General features: G+C 43.3%; 1 protein-coding gene across 1 annotated transcript in view; it reads left to right on the top strand.

The window, feature by feature from the left end:
* Nucleotides 1-20,594, top strand: part of COL22A1 (collagen type XXII alpha 1 chain) — a gene marked incomplete at its 5' end in the record, with an annotated part of 192,663 nt that overhangs the window by 57,776 nt on the left and 114,293 nt on the right. The window contains 7 exons of the mRNA XM_080939438.1: nt 2,072-2,125; nt 3,405-3,449; nt 8,140-8,184; nt 8,563-8,592; nt 8,831-8,884; nt 12,948-13,001; nt 20,442-20,495. Coding sequence (XP_080795564.1) covers nt 2,072-2,125; nt 3,405-3,449; nt 8,140-8,184; nt 8,563-8,592; nt 8,831-8,884; nt 12,948-13,001; nt 20,442-20,495 — 336 coding nt within the window. The remainder of the gene's footprint in view (nt 1-2,071; nt 2,126-3,404; nt 3,450-8,139; nt 8,185-8,562; nt 8,593-8,830; nt 8,885-12,947; nt 13,002-20,441; nt 20,496-20,594) is intronic.

Raw genomic sequence — 20,594 nt, 5'->3', positions numbered from 1 at the left:
GTTATGGATGAGGAATGAGGCCCATGGTCACTAACACTCTTACAACTCATTTTACTTAGATATCAAAAGGGAACCCATAAGCATGTTGCTTGGGGTAATGGAAATTGGTGGAGGATTTAGGGTCAGGATACCCAGAATTGCTTCCACCTCCACATACTCAGCTTGATCAAATATCATCTAAATTCCAAGTCCAGGCTTTCTAACGTGTCTATATGCAGGCCTGCTGACATGACAAGGAATAGAAAGGAGATAAGGCATAGTAATAGATCTAGAACCTTTGGGCAGAAAGAAAAAAATGCAGACACTACTTATCTCCATGGCCAGAGCTTCCTATGATAAGGGGGCTCTCTATCTCTCTATTAGAATTGCTACACAGTTCTTGAAAGTAGAAATTAATGTTCAAGACATACTAAATACTTCTAGAAGATAGAAAACACCTGAGGCGGTTTCATTTGCCTGGGTGCAGATGAAAGGAAATTAAAAGTCATGAGGTAAGAGAGCTAACTTCCTGGCACAATCCCAGAGTTCAAACCATCGGATTTGGGGAGGAGGGCACTGGGGTAGCTGCAGGTCATTAACTGGACTGTAGCACATGGAAAGCCCTGTTGACAGTTCTACTGTGTCTCCTATTACACATGGGCAGGAGAAGTATCAGTGTTTGTCCCCCAGGAAGGGGAATATCCCCCATCCTCCCAGTTAGCCAGCAGTCTTCAGAGGGAATGGGCTAGGGAGCCCTCTCCTGGGAAAAGCCCTACTTGCTCTCAAGTCACAGAGGTAGTTGGTTTCCTCAGACAGTTCAGTGACTGACAGGAATTTTCACCCACATGTCCAAAAACAGCTTCTGAAAGGAAGAAGGCACCCTTGGAGGAAAAAGAAAGAGAGAGAGAGAGAGAGAGAAAGAAAGAAAGAAAGAATGAATGAAAGAAAACACAAAACAAAGAAACAAAGGCCATTTGGAAAATAGAGCCATAGAGAAGCCAAGGAGTCCAGAGTAATTTTCCTTGTGTTTCTGTGGCTCAGTTAGTATCAGCTGATGCTATACTATGAGATTCTAGGGTGGATCTGAGGAACAGAATAGGATGGAGGATGGGACAAGCTGTAGCTAGAATAATAAATGCAAATCAAATTATGGGAGACGAGGTGGGGGAGAATAAGTGAGCGCACCTTGGAGCAGAATAGGGCATTTAATTAGCTGGAGAAGTTAAAGAAGTTAATTGAAGCTGAGCCCTAAGGGATTTGGGCAACCAGAAAAAAAATCAGGTGGATATGGGAAAGAAAGAAGGCATGCTAGCTGAACAAGCTCAAGAGGCACCTAATATTAGCACTAACAGCCCTACTGGAGTGTCTGCTTTTCCACCTGAGCTCTCACATCCCTTCTGGGTGGTGACTCCAGGTGAGGATACCACAGAGCCGGTTACTCGTATGGAACACACTATCCTTTATAGATTCCAGCTAAAGGAAGCTAACATGCGGCTGAGAGAAGGATGGTGCATCTCAATGATCTATCTGAATTATCATTTCCTCAAACTACAAGGAGGATCCTTGTCTAAGGTGCTATCTGGAACGAGAGATTCAAATCAACTGCCTATGAATGTGGGCAGATGGGAATGGGATTGGATAGATGGCTGGGGGTTTGCTTGCTGTTGGCCAGAGGTCAGCTCTTAGGTCTGTTCCTAGAGCTAAGAGCCTGTTGGATATCATACTTGCTGAGTGAGTGGATAATACATATAGTACACCTGGCATTTTGTCAACTTTGCTACAAACACCATGTATCTATTTATTTTACTAACATAAAGACTCATGTGATGAGGAGAGTATTCAAGGGAAACATAATGATAATTTCTCTGGTATTTCACCTCTGTACTTTGATCTCACTACCAGCTATTCTAGAGCTGTCCTGTGTCATGTGCTTAGCTCTCCTCTATGTTGAGGAGCCTGAAGGAGAGGGGATCTGAGCAGGCTTAGACTTTCAGGGCCTAAGGCTTTCCCCCCTTTCTGTGATAATGACCACAAGGAGAGACATTGTTCCCTGGTCACTATTTGTTTATTCTTCATTTTCCTTCTTTGCCAGGGGGAGCGAGGCCTGGATGGATTCCCTGGGAAGCCTGGAGAGACTGGAGAGCAGGTAGGTGGGCGCTGGGGCTGATGGGCCATGGTCAATGCGTGAGTCTCTGTACAAACCTCAGCTTCTTTCCAGCTCAATGGAAAACACTAGTGGGAGGCCAAGGCCCTCAACTGTGTAGATTCTTTAAACTCCAACACCACTGGGATTCCAACATTCCCACTGCTTTGTATCCATTGTACCTTGGGTAGTAAGATAATTGTTATAGTGTAAAGCCCTTGGATAATGCTCCTACTCGGAGGTGTGAGCATACAGGGGTAGTGCCTGCCACACACCTCTGGGAGAAACAGTTAGAAACAGCCTGATGCTCAGCATGTAGAATGAGTTGAGCCCAGCAGGATAGATGGATGCGGATGGAGGAGACAGGGCTGTGTATAGTAGGATGTATTGATATGGACGAATGAGGTGATAGATCTGTGAAACCCATGAAGAAATCATGACTGTGCTGTCATGGACCCAGGGGTTGTTCATGAGAAAGTGCATCCATGTGTGGCTTTGGTTCTGGAAGGCCAAGCTGCAAACTGCAGAATGGTGGCTTCACTGGACTGCCAGTAAGCAGAAGGAAGTGTGAGTGCTGGGCGCAGGTGGCTACATTTTTTGGATCACAAATTCCCCTTGCACTCTATCTCCTGGCGGGTGGCCACAGCTTGTCCGGCTCTCCTGCAAGTCCTTTCACTTCCCAAGGAGCTTAACACAGGAGCATAAAAGGCAACTCCTTTCCCTTGTGTCTGCCATCTCTGCTTACTCTTTCTGAAAGAAGGAGGCACAGTGTAAGGACCAGAAGAACAGTATCCACACGCCTTTGACATCTCATATGCGACTTTTTAGGCACCGGTTTCTTCATGGCAGTTTTCTAGTCATGGCCTAATTATAGGCAGAGTCTTCTCTGTTTTGAGATTCCCTAGGACCAACATTTCCAAAGGACTTCATCAGACTCTGCCCTCTGCCCTCTGGCCCAAGGCAAATCTGGGTTCTTCGTGCTTCTGCCTATGTGAGGTCCTTTCTGTGACCCTCCTATCTTTATACAAAGTGTGTTCTTGTGTGCTTTCTCAACTGTGATGTCCAGTTGCAATAGCAGCATGATTCTAGAAATGGCAACATAGCGAAGCTGGATCTAGATTTCCAAAGGAAGAACTTCCTAGTAGGAAAGGAAACTTTCTGGGAAGCTGGTATCAGGGAACGTGGGCTCCCGAGAAGAGCCCAACTGTTCAGGCTACTCTTTCTTGAAGACCCCGTGCCCACTTTTACACTCCTCTCTGTACATCTGCTTTCTTTCTTCCAGGGAAGACCTGGACCTCCCGGTGTGGCAGGACTGCAGGGAGAGAAGGTAAGCAAGCCAGAACTGAGGAGAAGGGCACGCTAAGCTCTGGGAAGAGGGTGCACACAGAAGAAGCTCACTGGGCATCAGGGACTCCCAAGTCACAGCTTCCTGTCACATGTGAATTGTTTTCAACCTCAAGAATGCCCATTAAAAATAAACCTGGAATGGAAAAAAAACACATAATATCCAAATACACTAAAATCTTTGGCTGTCTAAAATGCTGTTGGGACTCAGGAATGCTATGAATAAGTAAAAATAATAATTGTGAACACACCTCTACACATCTTTGTACTCGTTTCTTCCTTCATCCTCCTAACAGTTGTACAAATGTTCTGTGTCATTTCTGATTAGTCACCATATCCTTTCACACTGGAGTGGCTCCAGCAAGGCTTAGTTTCATAAATGGGGTGCTTAGAATTTTGCATCTTAACCAAAAGGGCAACTTAGGTTCTTGCCAGGAGGCGATGGAGATGAATGCCAACCACTCTAGTCAGAGAGCAGAAGTGAAGGGAGTGGGTGTGGGTCTGTTTTTGCAGCAGGAAGGATAATGAGGTAGACCTGGGGGAGAACCACAGATGATCTTCTTACCAAAGCCTAGAGGAATTTAGAAGAAGTGAGTCTGAGTCGGTGGCCCATACACAGGTAGATGGGGAGACTGGGGGTGATTGGATCACAGCAACGTTGCATCTCTGCTTCTCAGAGTGACTCTGGCAGGAGGATGACGGTCATCTTGGGGCAGACCAATTTCCTGCAAACAGTTAAAGTAAAAGAAGAAGTTTCCTTGAACGTTTTGCAGAAGAACCTGTGGTGTTCAGTGAGTCAATCAACAGAAGTTAGGGGCAAAAGCCTCCTTCTAGGGACAGGGCTGCACAACGTTATGTTTCCCTCTTGCTCACCTAGGCTTCACTTCTAGATGCGTCAACTTTTCTCCCCTGCTGGCTTATTTTACAACTGAGATTTGCATTGCTGTATTATTCCAGTATTAGGATTTTAATACACTCCTGAAGGGATGTAAAATCCTAAAATAAGTTACTTGTTCAGGACAGTAAGACCAAAAAAGGATGCATGTAGTGTAAACATGTTTCGTGTGCCTATGTGTATGTGCTGCTTGTATTCTGAGTCTTTCTGTTGATTTTGAAGATTGTTTACCCTCTCATATTTGGGGACATGCTGAGTTATTGCTTCTTGTGGCAAATGCAAAGGTGGATGGTCTGTGTGCCAGGTCCCAGGTTGCTTGGGGCATTCCTAGAGATAATGACAAGTCAGCCAGGCTCACATGGTCTGATGCCTTTCATCTCACTATGAGAGAGAGAATCTAAGGTTTATTAGACATTTCCTGTCTCATAGTCATTGAAAAAGCCATTGGAACCATCGGGACGTTCTTTTTTACTGATAAGAGGCAGAGACTAAAAGATATTATTTTGCCTAAGACCCCACGATAGATTTGATTAAATCCACATGACCATATAAGATGCACAGTAATACAGGCCAGAGCATCTTAGGTTGTGTTGAAAACTAAAATAGATGGTCTCCAGTGTGTCAGTTAGCCATTTCTATGTAACAGATCACTCCAAAGCCCTGTAGCTTATCATAAAGGCTTCAAGATTTCATGGTATTCCACTCCAATCATTTAGAGACATAAGTTGTCCCAGGTCAGGTCTCCTGAGGTCAGCTGTGGCTATTTTAAGAGTGCCCTAGGGCTATAAAATCTAATCCCTTGTTGCTTATGTGGTCAGTAATTGGTGAGCTCAGTTCCTCGTTGCTTTGGGGACTATGTGGCTTCTCCATAGTGCTGTTCACAGTGGAGGTTGCTTCCCAGATCCCATGGCGAGAGTAAAGAGAAATGACAAACCACCTAGTAGAAGCCATAGCCCTTCTTAGAATCTCAATGTGGAAATCACAATGGCATCCTTCTGTACATAAAACTGGGCACTTAGTGACCACTGTACTGTGAAGATTCCAGCATTGTGTACCAGTACTAGAATATGGGGGTCATCCTAGAGGCTAGTCTTCTCAATCAGTAAAATAAAAGATCATTTTATATAATTGAAAATATGACTCTAGAAAAGATTTGAATATATTCACTATTAAATTTTTTAACAATTTATATTCCTATGCTTCAGTTTCTTCATCTCTAAGATAGAAAAAAATGTTAACCCATAGAAAGACTTCATCTATATTAGGTCTAATAGAAACTGTTCAATAAATGTTGGCTATATTTATACAATTCTTATGGATTAATACTAGGATATTATTTTGCTCAATGAAAATGAATATACCAAGAGATTTTTATCTCATTATAACCTACAAGTGACTAAACATGTATTGATTTATTTTATGACTGTTATTTGCACTTACTTTTATTTAGTTGTGTTAACGACAAGCTATGCCATCTCATAATGAGCCACAGAGAATCATTTTTCATCTGTCTATCACGTTGCCTGTCCATATGCGTGTGGCACATTCACACACCATTACAGTTTAGGTTATGTGCTATACTATAGTTTTATGTCAACTTAATACAAGCAAGGGTTGTTGAGAAAGAGGGAAGCTCAGCTGAGAAAATACCTCTATCACATCGGCCCGTGTATATGCCTGTGGGACATTTCATGATTGACATGAGAGGGACCGGCCCACTGTGGTTGTTACCAACCTCTGGGTGGTGGTGCTGGGTGTCATGGCAGGGTGTGTGATGCATAAGAAATAAGCCAGTAAGCAGCACTTCTTCATGGCTTTTGCATCAGTTCCTGCCCTGATTTCCTTTTGATTATGGTCTATGGTATGAAGAAGAAGTGGGATAAATCATTGCCTTCTCAAGTTGCTTTGTTGTATGATGTTTCATCTCAGCCATGGAAAACCGATAACAAGCCTGGGCCAATCATATGTTACCAAAGTATTAATAAAGCTCGGAGAGGTATACAGTGAATGGAACCAGCTCAGAAAAGTTAACTATCCATAGAGAAATACAGATTAAATTATTTGAGCAAGAGCTTGATTACATGGGACATGTATGTTCATGAGTTATGAAGGTGCCTGAACAGATTATAGAATGCATGATGTGGGCATACAGAGGTGTGTGTACGTGTGTGTGCACGTGCATGTGTATGTGTGTGTGTGTGTGCGCGCGCACGTGTATGCGTGCATGCATGTGTGTTGTGCATGTGTCTCTTGTATAACTCAGAGAAAGCTAAGATTCTTGTCAGGCAGAACTAAGTTATTATAGTGAGAGACAAAAATGCATTCACAGCAAGGAAAGCTGTGTATTAGATTATTTTTGAATGTAAATTTAAAATTTGCTTATAAAGTTGCAGGTTTCCTGTTGTGCTTTATGTCAGCCTTTTGATATAGAAAAGAATAATTGGAAGTCAGGGGAGAAGTTCAGTGGACAAAGCACTATAACCATGTTTAAATGTGTGGTGCCCTCCCTGTAACCTTGGCATCTGATAGGTGGAAAGGTCAGAGATTCCCAGGAGAGAGGATTAAATAAAATAACCAAACTGGAAGCTCTGTGTTCAGCTAGAGATCCTGTCTCAAATCCTTATTGAGGAAGACTCCCACACCCCATGTTAACCTCTGGCAAGTACATGCATACACACACAAATACACACACATACGTTCTCTACGCATACATGTAAACAAACATGCACACGAATCAAAGAGCAACTTAAATTGCTAGAAGTGAACTTGGTGACACACTGATGATCTTTTTTTCCCTCAGGCAGAGATAGGATATGGTGGGGTTGGGCAAAGAAGAAAAACCTAAGTTGGTTTTGGACTCAAAGGGATGCCTGAAGGAAGAGCAGAGAGGGCATGTGCCTCATCAATTTAACATGCATCCAAATGTGACAGACCATGGCAAGCATGCCCACTCACTAGTTATTTCTACCTGGCCCTGAGATTTATCAGGCTTTTATCTTTGTTCCTGCCCCATTCCTTCATTTGCTCACTTAGTAATGCTTTGGACTGCTTCAGTAAGAGAAAAGTGTTCCTGCTGGGGGTGTTCTCTAAATGCAGTGTCCTTGCCTTAGCTCTCAGGCACTGGAGTCATGGGATCCGGGTTTTTATATTACCATAGTTGACAGATATGTCTCGTGTAGAACTAAGGTGGAATTCATGGCCTGGGCAACTGGACAGAATCAGAGCCAACATAATTTAGGTGACCTGCACATGGAGGATGGGAAGACATGGAACATGGCTTTCTGGTGATGCATGGGATTTCTTACAGCATTTTCTTCATACTCATTTGGCAGATTTTTGATAAAATGCTGACCATGTACTAAACCATCAACAGCAAAGGTAGAAATCGCTGCTGTTTCTGTATCCAACACAATGCCTACTACATCTGATATCCCCAGAATGGTCATATTGATACACTGTTGTATGATGTGGTGTATTGACACACACATTATACAACAGTGTGTTGATATAATAAATCTCACACAACAGCCAGCTAGAACTGGGTATTGTTCAGACAAAATAAAAACTCTCATGCCTTCCGATAGCCTATGAGCTGGTTGGTGAGATTAGAATTGGGTGCTCTTCTAGAATACTCTGAGGTAGGAGAACATCTAAGCATATTGATGATATGTGATGGAACACGGAGATCTTCTTGGTGCTCAGGATAAGCAAGAGCCAGGGAAAAGGCAAAGGGAATGTGGCAGCAATAACTGTTGGTGTTTCCTCTGTCTCTCTGCAGGGAGATGTGGGACCTGCGGGACCCCCTGGTGTGCCAGGCTCCGTGGTGAGTCACTGTTGGTGAGACCTGTGCACTCATAGGTCATGAGACTGGTCACTGGAAGAGTCCCATCCTCTAAACATAGATAACTCATCTGATGACAGGATCTATAAGCAGTTAGTGGTTGCTGAGTGAGGAATCGAGGTGTACTATACAGATGCATGAAAAGGTTACCATGAACCCCACTATTATGTGTTCCTAATGTATGCTATTAAAACATTTAACCAAAAAGAGCAATCAACACCAAACGCTGGGTCATATTTGAGAAGAGTCAGAAATCATGGCATCATGTCATGTGGGAGTAGATACCTGAAATGGAGTTGAGGGTGGCTCATTACTGCTGAGGACCTGATGATAGTTTCACTAATCCTGTTTGTCTCCCAGGTGCACAGAGAGGGCCTGAAGGGAGAGCAGGTATGTGGAATGGGTCTTTCCATGTGGGGGATTCAAGCTGTAGCAAAAGAAAGGCCACAGCTGTGGGGGTGGGGCCCAGGGATATGTCCAGTTGATTTCCACCTGGAAATCAAATGCCTGCATGTCTTTGGTGCCTTTTGGGAGTTTGGGAAATAAGTTCTTGTGAGTGAAGGGTCGTAGTGTCCCTGATCATGTAGAGGGGAATATAGTAACTAATGCCTGTTGCTTGTCTTACTAGGGAGCCCCTGGGCCAAGAGGTCACCACGGCCCACCTGGGCCTCCAGGAGCACCTGTAAGTCACTACTTTCTATTGGCGGGTATGCCTAATACCTTCAAGTCTGGAAATGATAGTCTGTCCTGTTGTTGAATAGAGAATTGTTTCAGAAGCCATGCCATCACTTGGGTAGGGGCTGTGGTTATCACCATTCTCCACAGGACAGTGAACACAGGCAGGTGGCATTGCTCCTGGCACAGAATCGAGTACAGATATCATGCAGCCTGCATTCAGAGCCCCTTGTCCCAAACAGGCCATGGTCAGAGACTCTTGGTGTGACAGTTTTTGTTCAGATCAGGCATTTAAATGTCAGTTGAACCACTTCATGCATATTTACTTTCCCCACCCCTCCAATTAGCTTTGACTGTGTGGAGGATATGTGCATATAGCCATTAGTTTCTGCCTCTGTTAAGAGCCTAATGATGTGAAAAATAACCATTTGCAAGGAGGACATGAAGGGTCCCTGTGATCATTTATGGTGAATGTTCAGATTTTAAGGATAATTAAATAAAAATTCAGTGAACTCCATAGGGGTCATTTGAAATAGTGAATTCTCTCAGGGTTGGGGGTTAAAGTTACATTTCTAGGCAACATGGTTTTGATTCCTTTACATCACTGTATTTTATTGAGGGAAATGAAGCAACTGCAGCTCTAAATTGATTCATGCTAAGCTTTAGGCCCTGTTCATTATTAGGATACTGTAATGGGTAGAAAATTAAAGAAACCTAGAGAGTGTTTGATTTAACTGTAATTAGAACAATTTAACGTCAAAACTTTGGAGATAATTGCTATCTTCTGTAATCGTTTAGAGAATTAGGTTCTGTGATTCTCAAGATCCACAATTGGAAAACAATGAATTTCTATACTTATCTGCCACCGTGAAGGAATTGGTGTGATGATAATTGGCTGGCTTGAAAAGCTATTAAAAATCAGAACAAAAAAATCGAACTGTGTGTCGGGTCTGTGTAGCCTAGGCGCTCTTCATCATAATTTTATAATGGGGAGGGCTTTGAAGCTTTTCTAAGTTCCTCCTCCAATCAAGAACTGCTGTTGGGAGAACTGTCCGAGGTCCTGAAGATGGTCTCTTGTGCTGTACAATCTTGTCACTGGAGACTAGGACTTTGGACAATGCAAGGTGCAGATAATGAAATTACTTTGGTCAGAGTTCAGGAAGCACCTAGATAAAGGCTTTATTAAAAGGAAACAGGATTCAAGAACTGAACTTCTTGGGGTTTTTTTTTTTTTTTTTTGGTTTATTTTTTTATACAATGTATTTTAAAAATTACATTTATCTCTGTATATGTGTGTGTATGTATGTGGTGTGTGTGTGTGTGTGTGTGTGTGTGTGTGTGTGTGTGTGTGTGTGTGTTACCGTCTCCCTTTATTACTATTACCTTTGTGTTAGTATATTTTGATCATGTTCTTTCCTCTTCTGCAACCTTTTGCAGACTCTTACTACTCACCCAACTTTATTCTTTCTCTTTCAATGAAGAACAATAAACAAAAAGAAAGAAAATAGGCAAGCAAACTAAAAATGTTTTCAAAAATCAATGACGAAAAAACATCAAGTGAAACAAAAACCATACAAACACACAAACAAATTGAGCAAACACTCACACATACGTACACCCAAGTCCATGATATCTCTTTGTGTTTGAAGAGTACCCTGGGCATGGGGCATACAATGGATTATGGTAGATATACCCAGTGACACTGCATTGGAGAAAAGTGATTTTGAGTTTCCCAGAAGGTGTCAACTGCAAATAGACTCTTGGTTGGAGCTGTAGCTTTGTGTCTACTTCCTTTCCTAGTCCTGGGATTTTACCCGATTTCAATCTGTGCAGGTGTTCTGTGTGCAAGTGTCTCTGTGAGATCATGTGTGCACCAGTCCTATTGTGCCTGCCTGTAAGATACTGTCCATGATGTCTTCCACCATCTCTGGCTTGTCTAATCTTCCTGCCTCCTCTTCCACATAGATATCGTAAGTCTTGGGAGAAGGGATTTGATGAAAACATTCCTTTTAGGACTGAGTGCTCACAAAGTCTGTATTTCCCAGCCATGGATCCCTGTGTTGACTTTCATTATTCCAAGAAGCTTCTCTGAGGAAGGTTGGACAGTGCTCTGGTCAACTGGCATAGATATATGCTATTAGGAGTCAATTTATTGTTATGCTTGGAGTAAACTTCTTGAGGCCAGGATTAATATTTTTTTTGTATTGGAATCCACAGGGTTTATACATAATGGGAATTTAATGTGTACTTGTGGAGAGATGTTCCTGCTAATGGAGACTCAGAAGAATATTATAGTGGGACATGAATAGAGTGGATAAAGAGCAGGGTGGCCATAGAAGGCACTCACAATTAAAAGTCAAAGGCCTTGGCTACATAATATATGGTATCCTTTCAAAATATAGATTTGTACCTTTGCTGGCAGTACCCTGTGACTCTAGTACTCAATGGATTCATCTCTAACATGAAAATTATCAGTGTCATTATTCATTACATAATCATGCTGTGAGTGTTACAACTGATTCATCTCTAACTTCAAAATTATCATTTTCATCATTCATTACACAATCACGCTGTGAGGGTTGACTGGACTGATGTACAAATTAGTGCTTTTGGAGATTGGCTAAGCCTACACTGTGTCTTGTATCATTACCTTCTTTATATCCCCAGTGGCACTTACCTCAGAGCCCATCTGCAGATCCATTGCCTCTTAAATATTCATTGAATTGAGCAAACCTGGGAAGCTGGCTTTAATGACTTCAGTAGAGAATAGAAAAATGTTGAGTTTGCGAACCTCAGAAACCCTAGGGAGAGAAAACTATATTCTGGGAATAACACATGATACCCCTCATCTGAATGATGGTGACATTCCCCCCCTTCCCTAGGATGAAGCAGGTTCTGAAACTCTTACTAATGCATGGCATACACCACTTTCTTATGAGAAAGGAGAATTTGTGCATGCCATTCATGCAACGTCATGGATGGAGTCACTTTACTACTTATATGGAGGTATAGAAAGGAAAAGATCATGGTTCTAAATATAGACTGGTTACCAAAGAGTCATGTAACATTTGACCATAGGAACCGTGCCTATGTGACACTGATTATTTAAGATAAGAAAAGAAGTTCAAGGAAGACATTTCTGGACAAAATTCAGTAAGATGTGATGACGGAGTCAAAGCTTGAGTTGAGGGTCTTATGTGTTCTGAACAATTATGATGGAGTGTTGAGGCCTTAGGGTTCACTCTTTATATAATCTTCTCAATTGCTTAGTAGATGAATATAACATCTCTGATATATAGGAGACATGATCAAGCTTTGGTAATGTCTGCTGACCTCCACCTGAGTGGTCACACATCATTTACAGCCTTCAACATTCCTTCTCTAATTGACATGTACCTCTCCTAGATAATTTTATTTTCACAAATTTTATTTTTAAGGTATATTTTTACTCCATATGAATGAGTGTTTTGCCTGTATGTATGTAAGTGCACTACATGTATGCCTGGTGCCTCAGGACATCTGAAGAAGGATTAGGGTCCCCTTAAACTTATGCTATGGATGGTTGTCAGCCACCATGTGGGTCATGGGATATAATCCTAGGGCCTTTGCAAGAGCAACAAATGCTCTTAACAATGGGGCCGTCTTCCCTGGCTCTGTACTAATTCCAATACTTTGCTTTTTGTTTCCCAAGTGTCAGAAAACCTAAGCTAATTCTTTCTGAGGCAGCAGTATGGAGAGAGTGGACATACTTTAGAGTTACACACTTTGGTTTAGGTGACTCTTTTCTGTGTGCCTAATGGGAACTACTACATTAGCCATGCCAGTCCTACTCTGCTCCTTTGTAAAGTATGTTCACGTCTTCTTAGTTAAACATGCTTTAAAATCTCATATCAGACTGTATATTTTAGGGTAAATGGCAGATCATGGATTGTGCTTCCCCTCTGACCCCATACTTTCCCATTTGGATGCAGTAATATGTTCCTGTCCAGTGAGAATGAGAGGGAAGAGCATATGCCATGTCACAGAAGTCCATGAGTAACACTCTCTCCTTCTTTTTCCCTTTTCCAAAGGGCTTGATTGGTCCGGAAGGCAGAGATGGCCCCCCAGGGCCTCAGGGTCTCAGAGTAAGTAAACCATCCTCTATTTCTCATGCACCACCCACCCTGCCACCCACACTGGCCTCAATTGCATGGCCTCCTTTGCATGTCATCTGACAGAGAACTCAAATCTCTTCATCCAGCTTCTTCAGCCTCAGGAACTTGCAGTGCATATAGAAAACCAAAAGACTGGGCTCAGTTCATTATTCTGGTTGAGGATCCACCATGTTCTCTGCCTCGATCTGGGCATTGGAAACACGGAGAAGGGTCTGTGATTGGCTGTGTGTCTGACACACAGGGACACACACCTCTAAGTAATCAGAGTTCCTAAAAGAAAGAAGCCAACTATGGGATATAAATCAGGGATAAGCAATTGACCCAGGCAAGTAGTAGCCATAGCTTCTCACAGGAGATGATGAGGGAGTTTAAATTGGAGAAAAGTATAAGAGAAAATATTGCAGTCTGCCAATGTGCAACTTTAATTTAAAGATCTATATTGTTATTGAACATTTTATGTCATGGTAGTCGATTTGACATAATTGATTTTAGTTTAATTTAGTGGCTGTCATATGTAAAGTTTTGCACACCTGGAATAATATAACAGGCTTCAGTAGGAGAGCTAAAGAAGCCTATGCAAGGCAAATACTCTGCTCGATGCTTCATGGAAAACTGGGCCAGGACTCAGGTTCAGCTCTATACATATACTGAATGCATGTACATATACTAGAATCTAACTCTGAAGCTTGTGCTCTCTTTAGTTCACACATGGAGCTTTCTACAGGTTAAATAAATCCAATAGTGATGCAGGCAGCTCCTGGCACAGCACTCTGCAGGTTTGCATCCAGAGGCAATGGAGCTATTGGCCCATGGTTTGGTTGGCAGAGGTCCTGGAATCTGATGGAAGCATTTCTTCCCCTACATTAATGCTCTGTTTAGCCTGAAGATTATGTCTCTTCTTTGGAGGATGGTTTTATTTGCATGCCATGGATTGACTAAGAGAGCTGGACTCACAACCCTTCACATCTTTCATCTGGAAATCATGTGTGACCCTTGTCATTTAATAGACTCTACCTGTATTTGTCTACTGGTGAACTCTTAAACAGTGTAAAAGTTCAGGAGAGAGGTTGAAAGATGTTCGAGACACTATGGGTGGGAGACAAAGAGAGTCACATTCAGGATATTCAGCCATGGCCTGTTTCAATTTCCCCGTCAGCCAAATCAAATGGTTGCCATATTGGGTTTTCCCCTATAGTAGAAGGAGCCTAGCTTTTGAAACAAGTACTTTGGCTTGTATTCCATGCTATGTGACCCTTGTATGCCACCTGGTCTTCGTAAGCCTGTTTTTCTCTTTCTATATTGGTAAAGCTTCATGTCTGAGTTGCTGAGAGAAAGGAAGCTCAGAATAGGAAGCAAATTGTCACAGTGTTGGGGTTGTTATTCTCTGAGCATGTTCACATACAATCTTAAGAGAAGGCAACCATATTCACATGTTGTATGACTAGTGTTAATGCATCACTGTCACTGAAGCCTGCATGTTCTGCTTTCACCAGATATCTTATTAGAATGGTGCACAGAACTCTTTATGACAAGATGACTTTGAACAGATTCTATTCACATCTTTAATTTATGGAGAAGGAACATCTTGTAGGCACTGGCTGATCAGGACCACACTTCATTGTCTGGGATTAGAACCTACTGTGTGTGCTTCCCAAATCAGCTGCTACCATGCTAAGAAGCACTCAAACTGTGCGCTACCTCAGCACATATATAAAAAGTAAGCTTAGCTTAGTTCAGTCTTAACACAGATTAAGGGACTTGGGAACTGAGCACATATATCAGTTTTTGAGATTTAGTGAACAGGACAAAGAGACTCAAGGGACTCAAAAAGATGGAGAGGGTAGGGTAGCGCTGTTTCTGGAGTGGAACAAGACATAAAAGTAGCAAGCTCCAACTGTGTGCCAGTCCTGGCAATAGCTTCTGTAAATCAAGGTCAGACCCTCATAGAACAGTTGCTCAATGGTCCCTCAGGTGTCATGGACTGGCCATGATGCTGGTCTACTAAGTGCAAGTATCCTCATGCTGCTGATATGCCAGCAGGCAGAGGACTCCAAACACAGCAGTGAGTGTTTAAGCAGGTTATCCAGAAAGGTCCCAAAGAGAATGATGGGTTTGAGCAGGCTCTCAGGCAGTGGGATGGCTGGCCAGGCTGACAGTGGTGGTAAGAACATGAACAGCCTTGGCTGGGGCCCTGGGGCAGGGGCTGCTTGGTGTATCTAGGCAAGGGATCCTTAGAGCCAGCAATGGTCTAGCTGGGAATTTGAAGTAAGAACCTGAGAACAGTGTTCAGCCTCGTTGGCCTTTGAAGGACTGTGGCTTTTATTTTGTATCAAGTGTGGAGAACTACGTGTTGCCTTCACTATGTTCTATTATGGGAAAAGCACAGGTTGAAAGAATAGCTCAGTGGACCTCTATAACCCATATCCACTTCAACTCTTATGAAGTCATTGGAAAGTCTGTTTTATTTATATCGGCACTCAGTCTGCCCACCACTGGGCTTGAGTTGGAAGCAATTCTTAGTCTCACAATTTGTGTATTAATATTTCAGAATACTGTCTCTAAAAGAAAGAATTTTATGAGAGACTGAACCTTAATAACATTATCTAATCCAAATCTGCTTGAAATTTTGTCAAATATTTACCCCAGTGCACAGAATGTCCTGACTTTCTCTGTGCCTGGCTGCATTTGGTCATTGTGATGTTTGATACCACAGTGAAGAGCCAGACTTGAATTCTGAACCCATCCATTTGGGTTTGGAAACAATTACTAGGAGGAGGGAGACCATCAGTCAGGAGCCCCCTGATGACCAAATGATAAAATGGAACCTCAGTTCAGAGCTGGAGACATGGAGGTGGCAGAGGTTGCTGAGGTCCCAACCTGGCCCAGTGCATAGAAGGTGGTTCCAGAAGGGACATGGTCTAGCTGAGGGAAGTAATAAATACGACATTGCTACGGGTTGCACTTGGAGAACTGAAGGTGTGTCTTTTGCTCTGCTGCCTCTAGTGACTGGCAGGTGGTGCCTTGGGGTAGGTATTCAGGGGCCTCTGCCCCTCTGATAGTCTGGAATTGCTCACCATTTCTTGCTGTGTTCTATCCTGTGAATGTTGCTTGAGCTTAATGCCTGCAATAAAATGGACAAGAGAGGCAGCTAATTGAGATGTTGTGGGCTCGAAGCAGCTTCCTGTGACATTAGTCCCTGGTTGAGTCAGGAATGCCTGAGACAGGATGACACTCAAAAGTCACATCTCTGCTTCTCTTGCTTGTCACCTGTCATTTCCTTCTCATTGAGTTCCACTGAAGAAGCAGCAAGAAGCACTCCTAAATGTCAGGATGCATACCCAGGCTTCATGAAGGAATGGAAGAGATTAAAAACCCAGGCATAGTGACCTGTGAATGGAGGCAGACGAAAACATCAGGTAGGGGGAGGAGTCTGGGCCTATTCTTTAGAGATCAGCCATAGTCAGACAGCAGAATCTTTGGCAAGGTAAATGTACTCATTTTAGGCAAAGGTGATGTTTTTTTTTGTCCAATGGGATGGTGAAGGCAGGGGATCGGTACCCAGGCTGTAGTTGCCTGGCCCCTTGTTACAGCACCGTAGATAAGGAGTGCTTGCCTAGGGTGGAGAGAGATATGGTGCACTTTGCCATATTGTCTACCCATTTGCCTGATCTAGGAGGTAAGGAGGAGGCAGGGACTATGGTCAGTGGAGACAGGACCCGACCAGTTGTATCTGCATCTGACACATTCATGCAGAAGAGCCAGAGCCAGCCTATGGCACTTGCATATTCCAGACTTCCAGAAGTCTGACTGTTCCACCACCCCCACCCTCGCAATAAAGTCTGTTGTCCACCCCCAGACACCGGTCCCATCAGGACTTTGATGAGATGATTCTTGTAGAGGACTTGTCTTCTCACCGCTAGGCTGTAAGACCACAGGAAGAACTTTGCTTTTTAGTTTTGCATTGGTACTATTAGTGTTTCACACCTATAAAACACAAGTGTATATGTGCGTGAAGAACTTATCCAATGTATAGAATCATGTGGAATATGTGGTAGTGTATAATGACATCATTAATGTCTTGGGTAATTTGTGTGCCAGAGAAAATGAATGAAATGTGGAATTCAGGCCTCTGGGCACACACTTGACTGTGGGGTATGGAGAAGGGCTGAACCCAGGACTCGTATCTCATTTCCTTGGACAGGAGAATGTCCAGTATGGGTGGAGAGACTTTGGGTGTCACCTTGCTCTTTGCTGCTGAGTTCTAGAGGGATCTTGTCTTGACAAGACAAAGATATGTTAAATCTATAGCTTAGTATAAAATTTGCAACACTGAATCATGAGGAAGAAGGTCCTGGAAACCCCCAATGAGAAGCCAGTTCTCTTCCCAAACTTCTCCTGATCTCTGATCATTGCACAATTTCACAGAAACCTTTTAATATCTACTGGTTTCCTCTCACCAGTTAATGAGACCTAAAGAGACAACCCTCTCAGATTTGACACCCCTCTTCTCCTCAAGACATTGTGCCCCGTTGTTTCCTATGCACCAGTGTCACGAGGGCACACTCTTCAAATGTCATTCATCTTTGCAGGCGTAGAGCCGATAGAAGTTAGAAGAATATAGTTGGCGGGGCTGCAACTCTGCCATTTTCTTCTCTGCATGTGTGTATAGTATATGTGTGTGAGGACAGACGTGTGGAGGTCAGAGGTCAATATTAGGCATTTTCTTTCCACTCAGTATATTATTTTCTCCACAATAGTATTTGAGACAAGGCCACTCAATTGTGTTCGATACATTGGCTACACCACAAGGTCCATGAGCTCCAGGAGTCTCTTTCCACTAGTGCTAATTTACTGATGCCCAGACTCAGGCCTTCATGCTCAGGAGAGAAACATTTAACTCAATGAGCAGTCTCCACAGCCCAACTTTCCTTTCAAGATCCAAGAGATCACAACTGTGAGCTGTTCTCCCAGCTCTTTGTAGAGAGACCCGGGGCTCCTACTATCTAATCAGATACATCCTGTGTGGTACCCCAGATGTGTATCACTTTAATCTGTTTTTCTTGGCACTGAGGTTTCATGATTGCCAAGCATACCAGCTCTAACTTCTGTCAGGTTTCAGAAAGAAATGTGGCAGGCTTTTGTTGGTGGCAGGTTGGGTGCCATTTGTTTTCCTCTCCATTGTTAAAACTTCCTACCGGACCAGATGGGAGCAGCGTTTGGGCCACAGGCTACTGTTTGGTTCATTCCAGGGCCAGGAGCCAGGGTTTTGTTAGGACATTCTAAGTAGTCCCAGAACACACCATGTTTCAGATCCAAACAGTGGAAAATGATCATTCTAGACATTTGGAGGCATGAAAAAGAGCTGAGAGAAAGACCATAAGGCACACATTAACTGACAGGCACAGCCAAGGCTTTTGTATGGTAATGACTTCTAGAGTGGCTGTGTTAACACATCCTAGCTAGGTTTGCTACTGTTGAGAATTTATCAGCTTCTCCCTCCCTCCATGGGCAGACAGGCTGCCCTGGAAATAGCAGTTTTGCTAACATTTTGGCCTCCAGATTTGCTTGAAAAAAAAAATCTGCCCTTGTAATAAATTCAAATGCTTATCCAGATAGTGTGCTGGGCTGCAGTTTGAATGAGAAGAAAATTAAAATTTTAGGAAGTAGACCCACTGTTAGCAAAATCACTCTCTATTCCAGAAGAACCTGTCAAATGCAGGAAGTGCACAGCAGCTGCTCCCTGGCTTCAGCTGGAGCTCACACAGCTGCCTGGGGCGTTGTGCCCAGCGCCTGAGATGCTAACTCATTCAGTTGTGGATGATCATAGGGAATGCCTACCCCAAATGCATTTCCCCATTTTGCCTATAATTCTTATTATTGTTGGGCCTTCCTGGAAGAAGTGGCATTGCCTTAGTCTGTGATTTTTGTCATGTTGAAATGGAAAGGAGTTATCTCGGAGGTAGAAATGTGGCTCTGGTCTCTAAGGCCTAAGGGGGCGTTGGAGCTGTGATGAACTTCCCAGCCGATTTTGGTTTTATTTGGTCTCTACCTTGAGGGCCTAGTTTTTATAAACTCTTGTTTTATAAAACTCATCTGGGAGTTTTATTACTGGATGCTGTTAGTAAAGAGGGTAGAATATCTGGGAATGTGATCTTAAGGTCAAAAAGCTCCAGTGTGTCTTATACCTGATGTAAAACCTCTGCTGATTTAGAGGTCCAAAGCTCCTTTACCCTTAGCAGGGTTGACTTACTGCACAAACGACCCAGGAAGTGTTAGAGGAGATGATCTGAGCCACAAGTAAGAGATCTCTGGGATGCACCTGGTGGCTATGGGTGCTGGGATGTCAGCAGCATCCTCCAGTTATGTGCCTCAATTACACTTAGTGTGGGAGGATGTCCCACTCTCAGGAGAAGTCCTAAATGCTCATGTGGTATGGGAAGAGGAAGAAAAGAAGGAGAATGAAAGGAGAGAAAGGAAGAGAAGGATGGAAAGAAGAATGTCAGAAAAGAAGAGAAAAGAGGAAAGGGAGGGTAGGAGAGATTAAGGGGCAGAGGAAGTTAAGGAACAAAAATAAAGTACCACACCTGGGTCCAGGGAGAGATAAAGCCTGCTATGCATGTGCATATCACAAAAAGGGCCCCCATGAACTCATCAAAGCTGCAGGACATTCACTGCACTGATTTGTACCACAGAAGAATGCAAACAGACCCAATGGCCTGCTCATCCACTGGTGGATGACTGTCTACATAAATCAACATATGTGATTATACTAGGGTGGGGCAGAAGAACTCTCAATCCTCCTGTGCGATGCAGCTCAGGGAACTACTGTTGGAAAGTGAGGCTTATGAGGGCTGTAGGTACCATGCAATCATTATGAAGGGTGGAGGAGGCAGGGGGAGACTCTCGTCTGTTCATACAGCTTCTTTGGACTGATCCCCATAGAGCAGGCTAGGCAGACTTAGGAGACCAGAAGACCCAGGGGCTTCTAAGTCATTGAGTTGGGTGTGAAGTAGGGTGAGGAGGATGTGGAAGGAATTGGAGGAGGGGAAACCACGATCAGAATTTATTTTATGAAGAGCTGCTTTCAATATATTTGCGTGTATATTAACAACAAACCATATACACAGTAAACAATACTCTTGTTTACTCTGCTTTGAGAAAATTGAGCCATGTGTTATCTTTATTGTTAAAGAGATAAAAAAATGCTGACTCACTGGAGCCCCAAACATGAGCCCCCTTTACTTGTTCTTACACTGAACCTCTGTTGGGTGTTCCTGGGGACGTAACCCGTTCAGCGGTGAGCTAGCGTTCCTGAGACAGCATTTCCCTGAGAGACACTATTCCTTGGGCTTTGTGGGATTTGGTGGGATGATGCTTCACTGTTAACTTTGGCTTCTCTTTTGCACTCAGGGGAAGAAAGGCGAAGTGGGTCCACCAGGAATCCCTGGAGCATTGGGGCCACAGGTAAGGATTGCATTCCAGTTCCCCCAGAGCCATTCTGTGTCCTCTGACTCAGTGGCCCTGTAGCAGTTCTTAGCTCGCAACTGGCATCTTAATAGTCAT

Source organism: Micromys minutus (genome assembly GCF_963924665.1).
Source record: "Micromys minutus genome assembly, chromosome: 27".
In the NCBI taxonomy this organism is placed as follows: Eukaryota; Metazoa; Chordata; class Mammalia; order Rodentia; family Muridae; genus Micromys; species Micromys minutus.
The sequence above is the reverse complement of the archived record's forward strand: the minus strand, read 5'-3'. Positions and strand labels throughout refer to the sequence as shown.